Below are 19,296 nucleotides of genomic sequence, written 5' to 3' on the forward strand. Positions count from 1 at the left end.
AAGGATATTTGTTTAGCATATTTTATGTTTCTTACTAAATGCTTAGAGTATGTATTGTATCAAAGAAACTGCATATGGACAGTACAAGAGATAACAAGTCGCTAATTGATGGGGATTACCATCTCTGCGTGTGCCATGCATGATTAGGATTGTAATAAATAGCTTGTACAATGATGAATTGTTGTCAAAATCCACAGTAAACCATGCCTAGCGACAATGATCTCTGACCAACTCCTTTTGTGTCTATTGATAAATTACACCATTATTCATTTCCGTAGGCAGTGGTGGGCAAAACATTAATAGTGCAGACTTCAAAGATGAAACAACTAGTGGAAACAATTTATTAGCACCTAGGGTTCTAATACAATGTTTCCATGAACAGCATACATGCTCGAGTTGCCCCCAAGCCTCTGTTTCCATGTTTTTAAATTACTCAAGTTGGCTCCCAATTCGGACAGGAACCCGAATTCTCTGGTCCGATTTCACTCCTCAGTCTGTCCTGAGGCAAGAAGGGGGTACCTGCACAGTGAGTGCCTTCTGTAATAGTTGTATCGACAATAACAATCAACCATTTTCTTACAGACTTTCTAACAAGCCTGGCATCAACAATTTTGGCCGTTACTTAATTAAACCCTTGTAATAAAAAAAAAAATTAAAAATGCTTAACATAAAAAAGAACAGTCTTACTACAGTAGCAGGCACAGTTTACCGTGATCACATCAGATCAATTTCAGATTTTTTAAATCCTTTGATGGAAATGACCGGTCTACTTTTAATGTTTTCAAGCAAATTGGCTTCATCACTAAAATTCTCATATCTACTTTGACATCTACTTCTTTCCCAGTTCTGCATACCAGTCTGTCAGAGTTATATGTACAGCATGAAACAAATGCGAAAGAATATCTAGATGAATTTATCTTTTAAATCATTGACAATTTGATTGTAATACTGTCTGCACATCTTGACCTTTAACTTGCCAGTATTTCCTACCCAACCCATGGGATAACTTGGGTAACTCAGAAAAGCGTGGAAACGTCTCCTTTTTCCCCCAATTCCAGTTGTCTATCAACTCAAGTTTTGGGAGAGAATTCAGACCAATTCGAGCACACCTGTCTATGGGAAGGAGGTATATTCTTGTCAGATCTTGGAAGCAGGTGCGTTAGGAAGTGATGTTGGGTGTTAAGTATTGGGCATTGCAGCCAGATTCCTTGTATAATAATAATAATAATAATAATAATCTTCATACTGTAAGTAGAACTATGTTTTGTCCTTTGAAATATGTTTCTCAGACAACATTGTCAAGCTATTTTGTATGACTGCTAGCACTGGATGTTTCTGGCAGATGTTGGTCCCCATAATGAGCAGACCAGCCTTGCTTTAGTATTGGTCATACAGTATATTCACTCTCAACAAATCAAAGTGTATTATTATCGTTTGCTAATATACTGTTCAGTAATACTTGTATTCCCACATTATTCTTTGCAACACCCCTGATTCCAAATGTATTCTGACTGAAAATATATTGCAAAATACTGCACTTTCCCATTTACGTTGTGGGTTTGCAGAATATTTGCATGTGACTTTCATGTGTGAATAGTAGGACATAATATGATGCGTTTTTGTAAAACTTTATAAGCTAACCTTTACCATGTCTTTCCATAATGTTTTCATTGTGATTTACATACTATAAATAATGATTTACTATACGTGCTATACTTTCTGGGTAACTATACATACCACTGTATATCTATACTGTATATCTACACTTGAGGCAGGCAGTCAAGGGCTAGTTAGCACACTTTTGGTTTTAGATTGAATATAAACACTAATATAAAAACTGTTTAGGATATTTGTCTTAAGCATTTTGTATACTGTTATTGTACATTGTGGCACAGAAAGGACTTTAATATTTCCATGAATTGCTGAACAATACCTGTCAGTCAAGGCAACTTAGATGCAATACAATCTGTCAGACAGAGATAGAAAGGGCTGTATGCCTTTCAAAGGAAGGGGATAAATACTTCATGGGCTTTTGGTATAAATTCCTGTGTCAAGCCTTTAGTTAGACGGAATAGGGATTGTAGCACAGATGTGCTCTTCATTAAAAAATAAATAAATAAATAAATGTGAATTTTAAACCTTGTAGGATTTTGATAATTATGACAAGCTGGTATATTAACAGCCATTGTCTTAAAGAAATATATTAGAAAATTGAAAACAGAGGAAATGAAATAAAAATGTTGGGGAGGAAGAAAAATAATGAGGGTTCTTTAATTGCAGTATTTTTTCACATCCCTTGTAAAAAGGCCACATGGTCCTAAGTAACAAGTCATTGTTAAAAGTTGCTGTAATAAGCTGTATTGAGACCAAGTGTTATCAAGCAGAATAATTTGTGTGTTCATTTATAGAATTTATTAACAAGCTGGTTCTTCATTACTAACATAAAAATCCATCTTCACGCGTTGAACAGATCAGCAAAACTTGATTGGTTGCCTCTCCAAGCTTGTTAAGTAAGATGTGTCAAAAGAAGCTAAAGAAAGGGTTAATCATCTGGGAATAAAACAGAGAGCTAAAACCAGAAAATTGTGTGCAGGGAATGAATGAAACCATGATGAAGACCAATATAAAATACAATCTCACACAAAGCACAGTAGCATGGAGTTGACCAAGACGGGACTGTAGCATCTAAATTAAGTTGTTCACTTTCAGACAATGCCTTATTAAAAGGCAGGATAAGAGATACATTGCCTTTTAAGAACCATGGCCTTTCAACAAAAAAAAAGTAATCTACTTTAACCACATTAAAAAAAAAGTAACAATGGTTCACATAGCTGTTCTCATTTTAATCTACAGTTACATTTTTTTGAGAATTGGACATTTATTCATTAGGCAAAATTACAAGATTTTATAATCAAATAAATACAAATTTACAGGAAAGTATATGTTGTGATGAAAGTGGCAAAAAACTGGGGTAACTACATGGGTCCCTGGACATGCTTGATTCCAATATGCTCTTCTAGCAAAGAGCATTTTGGAATTAGTTCACGGATATTTTAGTTAGTTGTTTATTTTTAGAGATGATATCCCAGGATAAATACATTGTGTTTTAAATTTCAGATTTTCCTTTTATGTTGTTATTCACAATTGAAAGAACTCAGGGACTGCTTAATCTTTCTCCTGCCAATGTATTCTGCATGCTATCTGGATACTAGCAGAAAAAAGAAAAAGCTTTGAGTAAGGAAGGACCTTAGTGACTGGCTGTAAAGCAAGGTAAACATTAGAGGAATTTGTATGAGTCACTCCTGTTATAGGTACATTGCATTGCACACGTGTAAGCAGTTGGCTATTTATTGTTGCATTTAGTCTCAAAGAGATGAACAGGCTAAGAATAACATTGTTTTTTATTGCATGATCACAGGTGGGGGAGGAGAGCATTGTCCAGTGATCCAGATAGACAAGATAATGAAGGCCTGCACATTAGTATTAATTTGAAGCTACACATTAGAATTTACAACCTGGGTAGCTCATGCAAACAAAAACGGTGTGATAACATAGCCAGCATGCCAAGATGTTTGTGCATTAACCTACTGCAAATAGAGGTCGCGGATTCACTTCCCAGCGTTGATGTCTGTCTGTAGATAACATTTCAGTTAGCAATGCTGCAAGCTTTGTGATCTCAATCAAGTATGGCAAGACCTCTTTATCCATTTGTTTTCAACATGGGCCTCAAATAAGAAGCCACAAGCTTTTTAAAGACTATATTCGCTGCTATTCACCAAGTATTATTTTTCTATCATTTTTTTCACTGGTCATAGAGCCCTTGTTATATTTATCACTAACCAAAAAGAAAGGCAGTTTTCTTTTCTAGTGATTATTGAGATAACTGGGCTCAGATCCAAGGGAGTTGGAAACACTTATAGTTATAAATTGAAAGTAAAAATAATAACATAGCAGGAATACGAAGAAACATGCAATTTTATTATTGTTCACATTTAGGTTGTCTACATAGTGCATTAATTGTGTGCTATCAAATAGACATAAGGAAATGGATGAATCATCAACAAAACCCCTCCTTCCACTTGTCTCGCCCACGATGGAAATCTACAGTTCAACTTCCACAGCTCTGTCTGATTAGCCTCATGCAGGGATGAAGGGTGTGCAAGTTAATGGCTTTTTACTTTAGTACCTGCCAAGCGTGCGTTTTTCTTTCTGTCACATAACTCAAATAGCAAGCATTTGTATTACAGAGAACTCAAATCAGAATCCACCCTGAACAGCACTTAAAGCACATAACACACACTTTTCACTGATAATGAAGATTTTTTTTTTTTATGTTTCTTCCTTTGATTATAATCCTCAGAAAATTGCCAGTGGAACGATGGGAGCTGTGTAATTTGTAAGTGACAAGAACCACATGCCATGTTAACTGGAGCTCTTGAAGTAACTAACTAATGAAACATGACATGGACACAGTGCTACAAGAGCATGAAGCTGATACACGTTTATGAGTGTATGGTAATGGTATACACATAAAATGACACACACATTTAAGAGGGGTGACCGCAGTGTTTGGAGTAGCTGGGTTAAAGATTACACATGGGAAATGTTAAGGTAAAAGAAGGTCGCTCTGCGGTTTTATCTTCCGCAAGTCATCGGTAGTGTTTGTGCTAACCACTTAGAACAAGCACAGATAGTTATAAATAATGCATCACCTTTTTGCAGTGTACACTGTCACCAAGTTTAGTTACAAAATCCAAAATTCCAAAAGCACACAAAAAAATAAAACAGTAAAAGAAATGGATATGGAATAGATATCATTTATTAACATTTCTTGAGGATGAACACACAACACCACTGAACAAAGGCAATTCAAGTGGCACACAAGAGTCAATCATGCTAGTGTATACACACACTGTGGATGAAGGTGAAAACTGCAATCGCTGTCAAGGCTGAGGACAAATTGAGTTGCCTCCCTTGATGTTAAATATTGTGTTTGTACCAAGGTGAAATCCACTTCCTCTCTTAGGCTCAATAAATGTGTTAAAAAAAACAGTGTTATAGAATATCTGATTTTTTTTTTATATAAAGCATGAGGTGGATCACTTACATCATCTAGATTTTATGTAAATTACTTTCCATCCATTTCTTTCTATAGGTTTAGTAACTGTCAATCAAGCTGTACCATTCAATAACTATATAACTCTACTTTTTATAAATCATATATTTATAACAAATTAACACCTCTCTATTTTTCTATATCATGACATTTGTATTTAGAAATGGGATTTGTAGCATACTGTAACTATAAAGAAAGCTATTTTAGGAAATTTTATTTTTCAAAATTACCTTTCATTACAGTCAAGGTCTTACTAGGACCTGTCATGTGAATCCATATAGATGAGAATGACTTTCCCCAGATACATGTTCATTTTCCTCAGGTTTCCATAAATCATGTGTGATTTATGCTGACTTCCGTTGATTCAGAATCATGAAGAGGTATTTATTGGAAAGTGTTATATGTACTTCTGATTATGTAAGGATTTATAGGTACAATGAAAGACAAAGGGTTTTGTTTTAAAACGTAACTTATCTGTAAGAGTTTTTGACCCAATGAAAAACAGGCCACAACACAAAGTTACATTCATCATGATTATACTGATTTTAATCCTTAGCTTAACTGGTAATGTCTCTAACTACACTGTAAATGCACTGTAATTGTGTGTAGTTACATAGTAACTGTAATTGTGGTTTGTATCAATTCTCCTAGCAATGGAGTTTAGGGATGATGTGTGCTAAGAGTAATTCTATCTGAAGACACTAAGAACTACTGCACTGGAATGAAACAATGCAGCGAGACGTTGGGAGCTTGGAAACGCAGCCCCCCAGCTGAACTGCTCCTGAGGCTCATCAGTGTGATCCAGACCTACTAATTGAGCACTGCCTCCCATCCCCAAAAAATGCATCTTTAACTGATGAAAGCGCCTACTGTGTCAACAATGGCCATCTGAATTGCTTACAACAGACCCAGCAGACAGTGCAGAAACATGGCTCAGCCTCTTAATGATATGGTCTTGAATTGATGAAGAAGAACTCTGGGCAACAGAGAGGCCAATTTGTGCACCCAGATCTGGCCTTTCCTCAGATTTCTCTTTTATTTTACTTTGTTTTTGTTGTCGTTGTTGTTATTGCTGCTAAAGATGGACTGTTAGCTGTTGTAGCACAGTCTTACCCACGTCGAACTTTGGTAACATCCACTTTTGACTTTGTCTCAATAAAACTGCAACACGTGAGTCTAAGAGCATGACAGCCTCCCTTTGCTTAATTTTCTTGAGTCAGGGGAAGGAGCTATCAAAAATAATAACCTCAAATACACACTAACTCTTTTAATTGGAATTAGAGATCCCATTCAAATTAAAGCTTACAAATTGCATCCCATACAGTACCTTCAAACACTCTTGCTGGTGTGTGTAGTGAGTGATTTGGGTATTGAGCAGCTGCAGTATCCTCCCACACAGTTACTGCTTTTCAGTGCTTGATTCCTATTCAGCGGTTTGTCTGTGTGGTTTGTCCGTGTGATGCCCTAGCCATCACAGAAACAGTTTAACTGAAATGTGGAAACGCATTGTATTCTTATCACAGCTCCTCGCTGTCCACAAATCAATTTCAGGGCACTAGAGATCAAATAGCAGCTTAGGAGCTTCTCTTATCTGGTGCAATAACTCAGTTACAGAAGTACACAAACTCTCTGAAAAACAGTGGTATCAGCACATATGTATTTATTATATCTATTTAAATTCGTTTTACCAGGAAAAATCTGTCGATACTGTGCAGGCAGCAATTTCCAGTGATTGAAACAAGTTATAACAAATATAGCACACAATAAAGTACAATTAAAATATAAAACAGCAAACAGCATGTTTGAGTTTAGTTTTCTGTCCTGAGGTTGTTGGTGAGCCACCTTGATTTACACTTGAGTACCTTAACAATAATAATAATAATAATAATAATAATAATAATAATAATAGAGTACCTTTTTTAGTCCTTGTCTCCCTGAACTGTATAGTTCACTAAATATTATTTGGGTGTCTGTCCTAACTTTGATGTACTGCGAACATAATATTTCTGTAGGATCTGCAGAATTCAAATAAAGCACAGTCTAACATAACATTTCATTCTGCAGCTTAACAGTTGTATAGGTTTTGTGTGTTTATTACCCCTTGTTTTTTTCTTTCTTTTAGAACGCATCAAAGACACGTTCACAGGCTTATCTTTGGATTCCAGAAAGTGCACCTCAGCCTTGAGCTGATGGCGTGTAATGACAGCAGCATGGCAGTTTTGAGGAGTCTGCTCCTAAGCATTGCTGTGGCTATTGTGGGAGTCCTTGCAGGTCACAAGGAAGGAGGGCAGATTGTGAAGACCATCAGAGTAAAGAAGGACACAACTGAAGCTGAGGGTCGTTTTGTCAACCAGAGCTTGAAGGAGAAGCCAGTGGTCTTCAACCACGTGTACAACATCAACGTTCCCCTGGAGTCGCTCTGTGCTGTCAACCTGGAGTCTTCCCCAAGCAGTGTGGTGAAGGTGGAGGAGCAGGAAGGGGTCTCACAGTACACCGAGCAGACAGCAGACATGGAGAGCCAGGTCACCTTCACCCACCGAATCAACATCCCCAAGCAGGCCTGTGCATGCCCTAGCTCATCCACCATGCAGGACCTGGCCATCCGCATCGAGGTGCTTGAAAGGGAGGTGTCCTTGCTGAGGCAGCATTGCAGCTCCAATTGCTGTGGAGAGAGTGCAGCAACAGGTATGTCATGAGTTTAAGGGGTTTTGTATAAGCACCAATAATATGCATTACTCATCCATGTCAATGTCTAAATATGTGTGAAACATTTTCAGGAAGATTACAAGAATAAAAGTTAAAGTCCAACAGTTACCACCAGGCCCACAGAACCATACTATTATCTTTTTTTATTATAAGTTTGTAACGTTGCATGCACAAAATAATACCAGAGACACAATCGGTCTTCTTTATAGAAAGCTACGGATATAAATAAATACAAATTTTGGACCTGGTTGAAACAAAAGAGAAATAGAACCTCTTTAAATGTCAAGACCACAAATTAATAAGAGCATATTGGTTTCTATTCCACTACAGGTCTACTGGATTATGTCCCACACTGTGGAGGGCACGGCAACTTCAGCATGGATATCTGCGGCTGCATTTGTGAGGAGGGCTGGACCGGCAAGAACTGCTCTGAGTCGCGATGCGCAGGAGACTGCTCGGGCCGGGGGTTATGTCTGGAGGGGGAGTGTGTCTGTGATGGAGATTTCATGGGGGATGACTGCTCTGAGATGCGTTGTCCAGGAGACTGTAGCGACAGAGGGCTCTGCATTGATGGAGAGTGTGTCTGTGAGGAGGCCTACACTGGGGAGGACTGCTCTGAAGCCCGCTGTCTCAACAACTGCTCTGACCGGAGCACCTGTGTCAACGGGACCTGCCAGTGCCAGCAGGGCAGCGTGGGTGAAGACTGTTCGCAGCTGATTTGTCTTAATGACTGTAGCCAGAAAGGAAGCTGCAAGCAGGGCATCTGTACTTGTGAGGAAGGTTATGTAGGCGACGATTGCTCATCAGGTACGATTTGTATTCAATATGATCAAATTACAGGTATACAGCATTTTTATCAGCTTTGTTACGTAAGCAGTGCCCTATTAAAATGGTAACTACTGTAAAATGGCTGCCTGGAAGGCACAGACTCCCAGTTGTGGAAAACAAATAATTTGGTGAACAAAAAGATTATATGTGAGTTCATCTTGAAGGCTTGTTTTACACAACAGGAGAAAATGTAGGTTTGTAATGAGGTCTGTAATAAATTCTGTAAAATTGGTGCCCATTTACGGGAATACATACTTATTTACCCCATTCCTTGTTGTGGATAATAATTTTTGGCATATGCAGGTATAATTACAGCTCATGACAACTTGAGAATCAACTCTTAAATCAACCCGTTGACAGATTTAGGAAGCTCCCTGTGATGACAGCTTTTGGGAGTGCTATGCTGTTGTATGACTCTAGGCAGCTGTCATCGCTAAAGGAGTATTTTCTTTTGGTTCCTGTAGATTTCTTGACAGGAAAATGCCTAAATTGCAAACCCACCAAGGCTCTCTAACATATTTGGAATGTGTTTCTGGTGAAGCTGGTAACATGTATTGCATTTCAGTTAAAATAAAGTCAGCCAGGAGAAAGAAAGGTTATTGGGATAACGTGTGTTAATACTAATACTACAGCTAATAGGTCGCAGGCAAGCTGTGTCGAGGGTTTTTTGACTGGGAGTGTGATGTGTGCCCTGCTGGAGGAAAATACATTTTGCTTTCTGTGCGATACATTTTCTACACATGGGATTATAGTTCTGTTTTGGAGTATGATTTGCTTACTTAAGGAAACAGGGTGAACGTCTGTTACAAAGGTTGGGTAGACACAGGTGCAATCAGTGCTTGCAAACATTGATAAGGAATACTTCAGGGTTTAAATAAGGAGACTGGTTAGTGATGCCAATTATATGGGGACATGGTGTTATTAGTTTCTGTGTAAACATTTTATTGGAAGACAAAAAATGAAAAGAAGATGGGTAGTCTTACAGGCATTCTGCTAGCTGTCACTATGGCACCTTGCCTGTTTTTTTTTTTTTTTTTAGCTTCCTAATAGAATAGAATACATTTTTTTTATTTTTATTTAATTGCAGCATACATTGGACTTGAACCTCGAAGGGATGGTCTTCAAGCAAGCTCACTGAATATACTTCAATAAAGGCAATTAAAATAACAGTGCAGCTCAATATATTGGTGTGCATGCATCTGCTTGAGAATCATTTCCCTTATCTCATGTGGCATAGCTAGTAATAGTTCTATTGCCCCAGGTAGCTATCTTTTAGGCCCATACCGACTAAGGAGCACAAACAAATATCTGTAAAGATTATGGACGATACTGCTCAAATAATTTTTGAAATACTGAAATACTTTTCTTGCCATGTACCAGACACCTGTTTAATGTACTATTTCACCATAGGTTTACAACAGTTGTAAAGCAAGATATGAATATCTGAAAGAAAAAAAAAAGTGGGTTGTTATCAATGGTAACATATTGTTTACTGTTATTATTAAATAAATTAAAAAAAATGCACTTCATTATCCCCCTTTCGCAGCAAATGAGTGAATCTGACTTTTACAAAACGGACATCCCTTTTTTAGACTTTTGTTTTCCCCCCGGTGCTGTCTTCTTGTGTTGTTTAGTGACACTGTGACAGGGACACTGGGTCCAGATCACAAATAATGAACTCTTCAGTTATCCTTACTATAAAACAGTCTGATATTTATGAAACTCTTCTAGATTGCTGTGGGCTTTAGAAAAAGTATATAACAGTCTTCAAGTTCATAAAAGTATACATTCAGAAAACATTCAATCATTTGCAATATTAATTACTACAGAAAACAATACGCAACAGTATGAAACAGAACAAGCTGAATAGGTAGATGTGTTTACAACAGGTACATAAGCCAATATATACACTGGTTTGCAGAAGTATTCACCCCCTACCAATAATGTCACATTTTGTTGAATTACAAATAATTTATGCAAAATTTTTCAAACAAACTTTTTTTTTTTTATTATTATTCAAAGCTGTGGTGGCTAAACGTTGTTATATGAGGAGTAGGTTAAATGTCAGCAAAACATGCAAAGAAAATGTACAAAATGAAATTTACTGGTTGCATAAGTGTTCAGCCCCTTAAGTCAGTACTTGGTAGAAGAACCTTTTGCAGCAATTACTGCTATGGGTTTTTTTGGATAGGTCTCTACTAGCTTTGCACAATAAGAGGTGGAAAATTTAGCCCATTCTTCACAGGAAAATTGCTCCAGTTCTGATAAGTTTGTTGAGGATCGTCGATGGACTGCAATCTTCAAGTCTCGCCATAAATTTTCGATTGGATTCAAGTCAGGACTTTGACTGGGCCACTCAAGAACATTAATTCTCTTCTTGTTCAACCACTCCAGTGTGGCTTTGGCTTTGTGCTTCGAGTCATTGTCCTGCTGAAATGTAAGTTTCCTCCCCAGTTTCAGAGTTTTGGCTGACTCAAACAGGTTTTCCTCAAGGATTCACCTGTACTTTGCACCATCCATTCTCCCCTCTATCCTGACAAGCTTCCCAGTCCCTGCTGAAAAGAAGCATCACCATAACATAATGCTGCCACCACCATACTTGACAGTTGGGATGGTGTTGACTAGGTGATGTGCAGTGTTGGGCTTGCACCAGACGTTACGCTTGGAATTTAGACCGAAAAGTAAAACTTTTGACTCTTCTGACCACAAAACCTTTTTCCACACGTCTGCAGTATCATCTTGCATTTTTGCAAACTCCATACGCACTTTAAGATGAAGCTTTTTGAGTAATGGCTTCTTTCTCACCACCCAACCATAGGGGCCAGCTTTGTGTAGGGACTGGTTTATTGTTGATGTGTGAACACTGACTCCCATCTCAGACACAGAACTTTGCAGATCTCTCAAGGTCATTTTTGGCTTCAGAGTGACATCCCGAATCAGTTTCATGCTTGCCTGGCTGTTCAGTTTGGGAGGGCGACCTGATCTGGGTAGTGTTTGAGTGGTATGATGTATCTGCCACTTCTTAATGATGGACTTCACTGTGCTGAGAGGGATAATCAGAGCCTTTGAAATTTTATTGTACCCTTCTCCTGCTCTGTGCCTCTCTACCACTTTATCCCTGACTTGTTTTGAATGCTCCTTGGTTTTCATAGTTGCTTTGTTGAATCTCTATGTGAGTTACAGCTTGAAAGTCTTTATATACCTGAGGGAAATTATCTACAAGTTAAACCACTTTGAGTACACACAGGCTAAAACCATTTCACTAATTTTGTGACCTTTCAAACAAATAATTTGCACCTGAGCTGATTTAGGGCTGCAGTAGCAAAGGAGCTGAATATTATGCAACTGAGATGAATCTGTTTTTCTTTGTAAATCTTACTTATTTATATTCTATATGCATTTTTTTTTAACTTTATCAACGTGGAGTAGTTTGTGTAGATTCTACATTTACAGTCTAATTTGAAAGCATCATGGAGTACGTTCAGGTGGCAACAAAATGTGAAAACTTTGCAGGGGGGTGAATACTTCTGCAAACCACTATATATATATATATATATATATATATATATATATATATATATATATATATATATATATATATATATATATATATATACACCTATATATATATATATACATTGGGAGGTAACTTATATAAAACAATTGTCAGGTGTTTGTAATTAAACCCTATGTTGTATATACGGCCCGGCTATCAATCTACGGTACCAGTTTGAATTTTTCTTTCCCCCTTTATGAGGAATTTTGGGTTATCTACTTGTAATGATAATTGACTATTTTTTGGAAAAGTAAAACACTGATGTGTTATTGTGACAAGCAAAAGGAAAGCTGATTTAAAAACTATAAAATATATAGAAGCCTGTAACTGTATTTCCAGATCTGATTCATTGTGTCCACCAGTTACATATATTCTTCAGAGCTGTGTTAGCCCATACAAAGGTTTCTAACCTTTGAATGGACTTAATCTTATTTGTCTTTGTATTTACATGTTTGTCTGAAGCAGCTTGATTAGCTATCCGGAAAAAAAAATTAGTGCTGTGATAGATTGCTTGTCTGCCAAATACTTTTTAAAAAAAGTAGGTGTTGAGACATCTTGTGAAATTGATCTATTACATAAACAAATGCCTCTCTTCTTGTAGTCACTCCACCTATAAAGCTCCATGTGGCGGGAGTCACTGAACGGACCATTGATCTGCAGTGGGAAGGCCCCCTCGTGGTGACAGAGTACCTCATCACCTATGTGCCAACTAGCCCTGGGGGTGCCCAGCTGGAGCTGAGTGTGCCAGGAAACTGGACAAGCTCCACCATCAGGGAGCTGGAGCCTGGCATTGAATACAACGTCAATGTCTACGCTATTCTCAACAAGTCGCTTAGTGTGCCAGTCAACGCCCAAGTCTCCACATGTAAGCAGAGTTGTTTGTATGCTGTATTGTCACTGCTGAGGTCATTGCTAGTGATGTACCATAAAACAAACCCTGGTCCATTGTGTTCAATGGCAATTAGAACACTATGTTCACTGTTATTGTGTTACACTACATTTGCAAATTGAATATGTGAGTTATCTACAGTAAACTTCTTATTTATTAGTCAAGGGCTAAGAAAAACCCATTCACCACCTGATAATGCATACACTGTACAGACGTTGTGGCTACCATCGTTTATTGTATTGTTGCATTAACATTACACAATAGCCACTATTCGTCCCAAGGAGGGTCTTCATCTTTGAGATACCAACAAAAACAGCAGAATGCAGCATTTCCACAGGGACCATGTTGATAAGTGTGATCCTTCAAACCTGCTAGTATTGTTGGAAACTAGTAGTGCACGCATGACAAATACAGATCTTACACTGTACTATAATATTGAGGTATTCATTTTGAATGGGAAAGCAGACTTTATTAACTTAACTAAATACAAACAAACTAAACAAAGTGGGTTATAAAATATTTTCAAGGTAGTTAATTCAGTGTGTTTTCTGTCTAGTTTGACTGTAGGAATGCAGTTATTGGGCCCAATTTTCATTCTGTTTATATCAGGTTTGCCCCCATTTCCTTCAGAAAGGACATATAAAACTACTAAGCAGAAACCCAGTGTTAATTGAATTGTTCTTACCTGCCCCTATGTTGTTTCTTGGCCATTTTATAATATTAACCTTGTTTTTCCCCTTGCAAACAGAATGGCAGTTGGGCCCACAGTTGGCACTGCTCCTAGATTTGAATGACTAATTCAGGGCTGTCAATGCTTATTTTTGGATAACGGTGCAGAAGGGTTTGTGTCCTCTCATGTAAGAAATACAATATATTCTATAGGCTACCTCACCCTGCTTCTAATGCATAACTTTTTTTTATTTTTTATTTATTTTTTATCGCATAACAGACAACAGAATTCATTTTTGAAAGTCACAGAAACAAAAATAATGCAATGGTATTGGAGCAAGGTCATAATACAGTAAAATGTCAAACAAATGATCTGTGACAGTGCAGTCTTCCTCAATGACAGAAAGGTCTGCCACCTAGGAGGCAGGAGACATCTGCTATCTGGTATAAGAAGCACCAGCCAGATACCCTGGCATGCAGTCAGGCTTTAGGCATGCTTTTCTAAACTGAGCTTTGGAAAATTTGATGTAATGAAATTAAAATGTCCACTTAACTACAAGCAATCATATGGGCCCTTATTGGCCAGATGGACATATTGTCAATTGCACATTGCTGTCAGCCTATATTATAGTCATCAGCCACCTTTGTTAAGATGCAGCTAATTGGGAAATAATTATAATAATTCTAATTACATTAGAAGTTCAACTCCATGCCTCCAAAATCAGGTAGAATAAATATGTTACACTGCGGATTGTGGACTGTTGAGGGAGGGAACTCGCACTGAAGAGCACTTGCCTCGGGTCCAAGATGCCCATCTGGCAGAAATAAAGAGATTCAGCAGATTTCTGGCAAAGTAGCAAGCATTTTACCTTGTGGTTAATCTTGGAACTCAAAGGCAAAAAGGTGATGTTTAATAGAAGGTGAAATACAGTAGATAATTTTAGGGGGAGCATAGGCATTGGGGTGACCATGGAAACCAAAGAAACCCCTCCTTACAAAATTGCAATTAGAATGTGTGTGTGTGTATATATCTCTTAGATATATGCAACATTAAGAATTAATTTAATGGTAAATTTGTCTCCAATACAGCAGTAAAGTGAGTTTCTTAGAAATATACTTTCCTAAGCACTGTTGAGCAAGCAAATATTATGGACATAATTCTTTTTCCAAAATGCTTAAACTTTAAGCATGCTTCTCAATTGCCTGTTCATGAAAATATACGTTATACATAAAAAAAAAAAGTCTCCGCTTATTTATAGCATTTAGAGTCAGATCAGGATACTGATGGCTGAATCTAAAGCATGAGTACTGTATTACCAAGTAGGTCACAAGTAGCCAGTGACTTAGTGGTCCATTTAGAAGCAGTCAATCTGAAAGACCAGAACAACTAGAGTATAAAAACACTTGGTTAGAAATCGTACTATTGCTAGCTGCCTACATTTATCCCGAGGGAGTTTGATGGGTCTTGCCGCTGAGATGTTGATTGATAGAAAAGATAGCAGATGGAGAGCGATACTATATCTCCTGTTGCCTTACAGATCTCTCCACTCCAGAGGGTTTACTTTTCAAATCTATTACTGAGACATCGGTAGAGGTGCAGTGGGAGCCATTCTCCTACTTGTTTGATGGCTGGGAAATCAGCTTCATTCCAAAGGTAAGGATTACTAAGGTGGTATAACCAGCATTTACATGAAACAAACTTGAGAGAAACCTGTCATTCTTCACCATAAAAAAGCATGATCATGAAAATAAATATTGTAAATTTTTTAGCAATGTAAGAAATCTTCCTCTGAAAGATGCTCCAACAGCAGAAATGGCTTTAAAAATGCACATATTAAGCAAGGGAATCACATCAGTTGTGCTGTTAGTTTTGTCCACTCCGCTACACTATTGTCTTAACCTTTTTATCTTTAGAAATTGCTACAACATTGACATTTTAAAGATATTTAAGATTGATTAATCATCACAAATACATACTAGGAAGAAATTATACCTTGCTGCTTGCACCTTACTAGCTCATCAGCTACTTTCTCCACCTACACTCTCAGTATATTTCTTTTTTTTAATAAATTTAGTCATTGCCAATTATTTTTATTTTCTCCCAATTTGAAATGGCCAATTATTATTTAGGCTCAGCTCACCGCTATCACCCCACACGCTGTCCTCCGAAGCGTGTGTCGTTAGCCGACCGCTTCTTTACACACTTCGAATTTACAATGCAGCCACCCAGGAGCTACAGCGCAGGAGGACAGGCAGCTAGCAGGCAAGCCCACAGGCGCCCGGCCAGACTACAGGGGTCGCTGGTGCATGGTGAGCCCAGGACACCCTGGCCAACCTTCAGTTTCAGTTTAAAGGTGGTGGCCTGCAGATTAACAGAGGTGATTAAATGCATTGAAGTACAACACTAGTACATATATTCCAATATCTCAGTTTAAATTGTCAGCTTTTGTAGAAAATGGCTTTTGTCACCTAATTAATATTTTACACAAGTTGTGCTTTTCAATAGTACAACTGGGTCTTCACTCTGTTGGTCTCATTCGATAGCCAGTTTGAGAAGAAACTAAATGTCTCTTTTTTATTGAATTGCATATTGAAGTGTGTTTAAAGGTCTTCTTAAAAGTTCAAATGTGCAGGTAACTGACTGTGCTTTGAAGGAAAAAACTAATCTCAATGTAATGTACTGTGTATAAGAGACTAAGGGCTATATTTTCAAAGAGTTTACTCCAGTCTTTAATCAACTCCTATTTATTCAGACAGGTAAAACACCTGTTAAATTTACAAAACAAAAAGTTATGTATTTCAAGTTCTCTGTAGCACTCTCAATGTGTTTTTGTATGTCATTTTGTAAAATTTACAAGAATGGAGAAAACACTTTGAAAATAAGGCCCTAAGGTGCTTGTTATTAAAATATGATTATTGTAGCCAGTTGAAAATGGATTAACTTAATCTTTTGCTTTGTGTTTGGAAAATACTGTATCAGCGACACCAGGGCCATGAATTGGATTACAAAGCATGATAAATACTTCTGTTATGACTTTTGTCCAAAATTAGTATGGGGCTTTGAAAGTAATCCATCCAATATATACGACAACAAAATACCAGTAGTTATTAGGCCCAGTAAACTATTTTGTTTTTCTTAAGGACAATGAAGGTGGAATGATCGCTCAGCTGCCCAGTTCCATTACCTCTTTCAACCAGACAGGCCTAAAGCCAGGAGAAGAGTACACTGTCAGTGTGGTGGCTCTGAAGGACCAAGCCAGGAGCCCACCAGTGTCAGCGACCGTGTCAACCTGTGAGTAGATCTCTAGGATTAAGGTTTAAATTCACCCAAAAATCATCTTTATCTATTTGTTTGACAATTTTATCTCAATTTCTGGTGCAGAGTAATCCAATACTCTAATATTCGATTTTATATATTTTATGGAATATAATTATTAAACAATTCTACGAATTCTACGATTATTATGATAATTTTATATATATATATATATATATATATATATATATATATATATATATATATATATATATATATATATATATATATATATCCTTTCCTTTTGATGATATTTCTTTGGATATTGTGTCTCTTTTTTCTGTGATTATGGACCCACAAACCCCCTGCTCCATGTCCAAATTGCTGAGATTTGTGTGTTGTGGCAGAACCAGTTTTGTGTATACACATATAAAATATTATAGTTTTCATGGTTGACTTGTTTGATGTTTTGTAAATGTAGTGCTTACAAAAGGTGGTGAACAATGGCACTACAGTGTCATTGCTTTCCATAAGAGCTTCCCTTCACAGCACCTCAGTCAATACCAACACTGCCATTCAGATTGAGAAATGTGCAGAATTGAAGGGTTTTGTAAAGGGCACATATGTGCACCATAGGATATGTTAAGACTACCAAACTAATTTCACTGGTGAGCTAAGTTAGATTTGAACTGTGATTTCCTGAACTGTTCCTCCTAGTCTCTATAATTTGTTGTAGTAAAGCAACATTTCAAGAGTATGAAGAGGATTACAGTAAAACTATATTTAAAATGAAATGTCATAATGATGAAAATCAATTATGCACTTAATGTAAACTTCAAAATGGAATGTTTTACAATGTTAGTAGAGGAAAACAGATTACATTTTTTTTAACAGTTCCATCAGTGTTACTTATGAATTAAAGCTCTTTTAATTATTTATAAATTGAACCGCTCGTAGCTCCAGAGCATTTACGTGCAGGGATGTCCAGCAACCCGACCAGGACCCGTAGACTCCTGTGCCTGCCCAGACCACACCCCAATCCAGGATGTGTCTGTCATCACTCACCTCCACCAATGCAGGGCGCATATGCAAGACACACAGTGTCTGTCGCATTTGGGATGTAGCCGGAAGGGATTGCACCAGTATTAATTGGCTTTTGGTATCATTGATGGTGATACCCAGTCTCGCCAGATTCTCCTTCACTATTGTCGTGTGGGCCACTGCTCTCTTCTGCTACTGGGAGAAAATCAACCAGTCTTAGAGGTAATTCAACACCTTGATTCCTTGCAGCTACAAGGGGGCTGGGATGGCATCCACGCACTTTAAGAACGTGTGGCAGGGCTAAGGAGAGGCCGAATGGCAGCATGGAAAACTCGAAGATGCTTCCATGAAAAACGAAGCAGAGATATTTCCTTTGCTCTGTACAAATAGGGACATGAAAATACACATCCTTTAAGTCCACAGTGGTAAACCAGTTACCGGACCGAACAGAGTGAAAGATGTGGCGATGTATAACCATTTCAAATCTCCTCTCTCTCAAGAACCCATTGAGGTGTCTCAGGTCTAGGATGGGGTGAAGGCCACCATCCTTTTTTGGCACTAGGAAGTACCTTGAGTAGAAGGCCTGCCAGGCTTCTGCCCAGGGCTTGCCCTTGGAAGCCTGAAATTTGAAGCAGCGTACTTGAGGCCAAGTACAGCTCTGAAGCTACTGATTCAGGGAGAGGCACCGATTGTAATATGCCATCCAGGTAGACCATGAGGAGACCTGCCATGTTGGCCAGGCACGTTACTTGAGCTTCAGTTGCACACACCTTTATAAGGTGGGCCTCTGTTATCCTGCATTGGCCGTTAAGACATGCAGGGTCTTTAGAGAAACCTCCTACCGAAGGGTCTCGCACCAGGGTCGCGATGGCGGTCGGCTGGAATTCTGTTGAAAGTTGCTTCGTTCTGAAAACAGTGTGGCTCTGTTCAGGCACTGCCTTTCAGGGAACCTCAGAGCTGGAGCCCATCACCTGGGTTAGCTTTTGGACCTGAAGGAGTCCCCATCCCAGGAATCCGTGATTGAAATTGCATCCTATTCCTCCTAGCTCATCGCCACGTCTCACTCTGAGGGCGGGGTCGGTTCCGAAGCAGATGCCAGAAGTAAAGCTGGGACAGGAGCAGGGAGGAGAGCCTGCTGCCTGACCAGGTTACTCCAGAACCTGTGCCATCTGGCTCTTCAGTTCGGAGATGTCCTTGCCTGTTTTGATTGTCTCGAATGAGATCTTGAGCGATTG

The 19,296-nt window shown here is 38.2% G+C and overlaps 1 protein-coding gene across 1 annotated transcript in view; it reads left to right on the top strand.

Moving 5' to 3' along the window:
* The window catches only part of LOC121330719 (tenascin-R-like), a 100,056-nt gene that overhangs the window by 58,720 nt on the left and 22,040 nt on the right, over positions 1-19,296 (top strand). Inside the window, exons 2-6 of the mRNA XM_041277440.1 lie at positions 7,239-7,801; positions 8,153-8,629; positions 12,808-13,071; positions 15,303-15,418; positions 16,906-17,056. Of these exons, the coding sequence (XP_041133374.1) occupies positions 7,306-7,801; positions 8,153-8,629; positions 12,808-13,071; positions 15,303-15,418; positions 16,906-17,056 (1,504 nt within the window). The 5' untranslated portion in view covers positions 7,239-7,305. The remainder of the gene's footprint in view (positions 1-7,238; positions 7,802-8,152; positions 8,630-12,807; positions 13,072-15,302; positions 15,419-16,905; positions 17,057-19,296) is intronic.

The sequence above is a fragment of the Polyodon spathula genome, chromosome 18 (genome assembly GCF_017654505.1).
Source record: "Polyodon spathula isolate WHYD16114869_AA chromosome 18, ASM1765450v1, whole genome shotgun sequence".
Classification (NCBI taxonomy): domain Eukaryota; kingdom Metazoa; phylum Chordata; class Actinopteri; order Acipenseriformes; family Polyodontidae; genus Polyodon; species Polyodon spathula.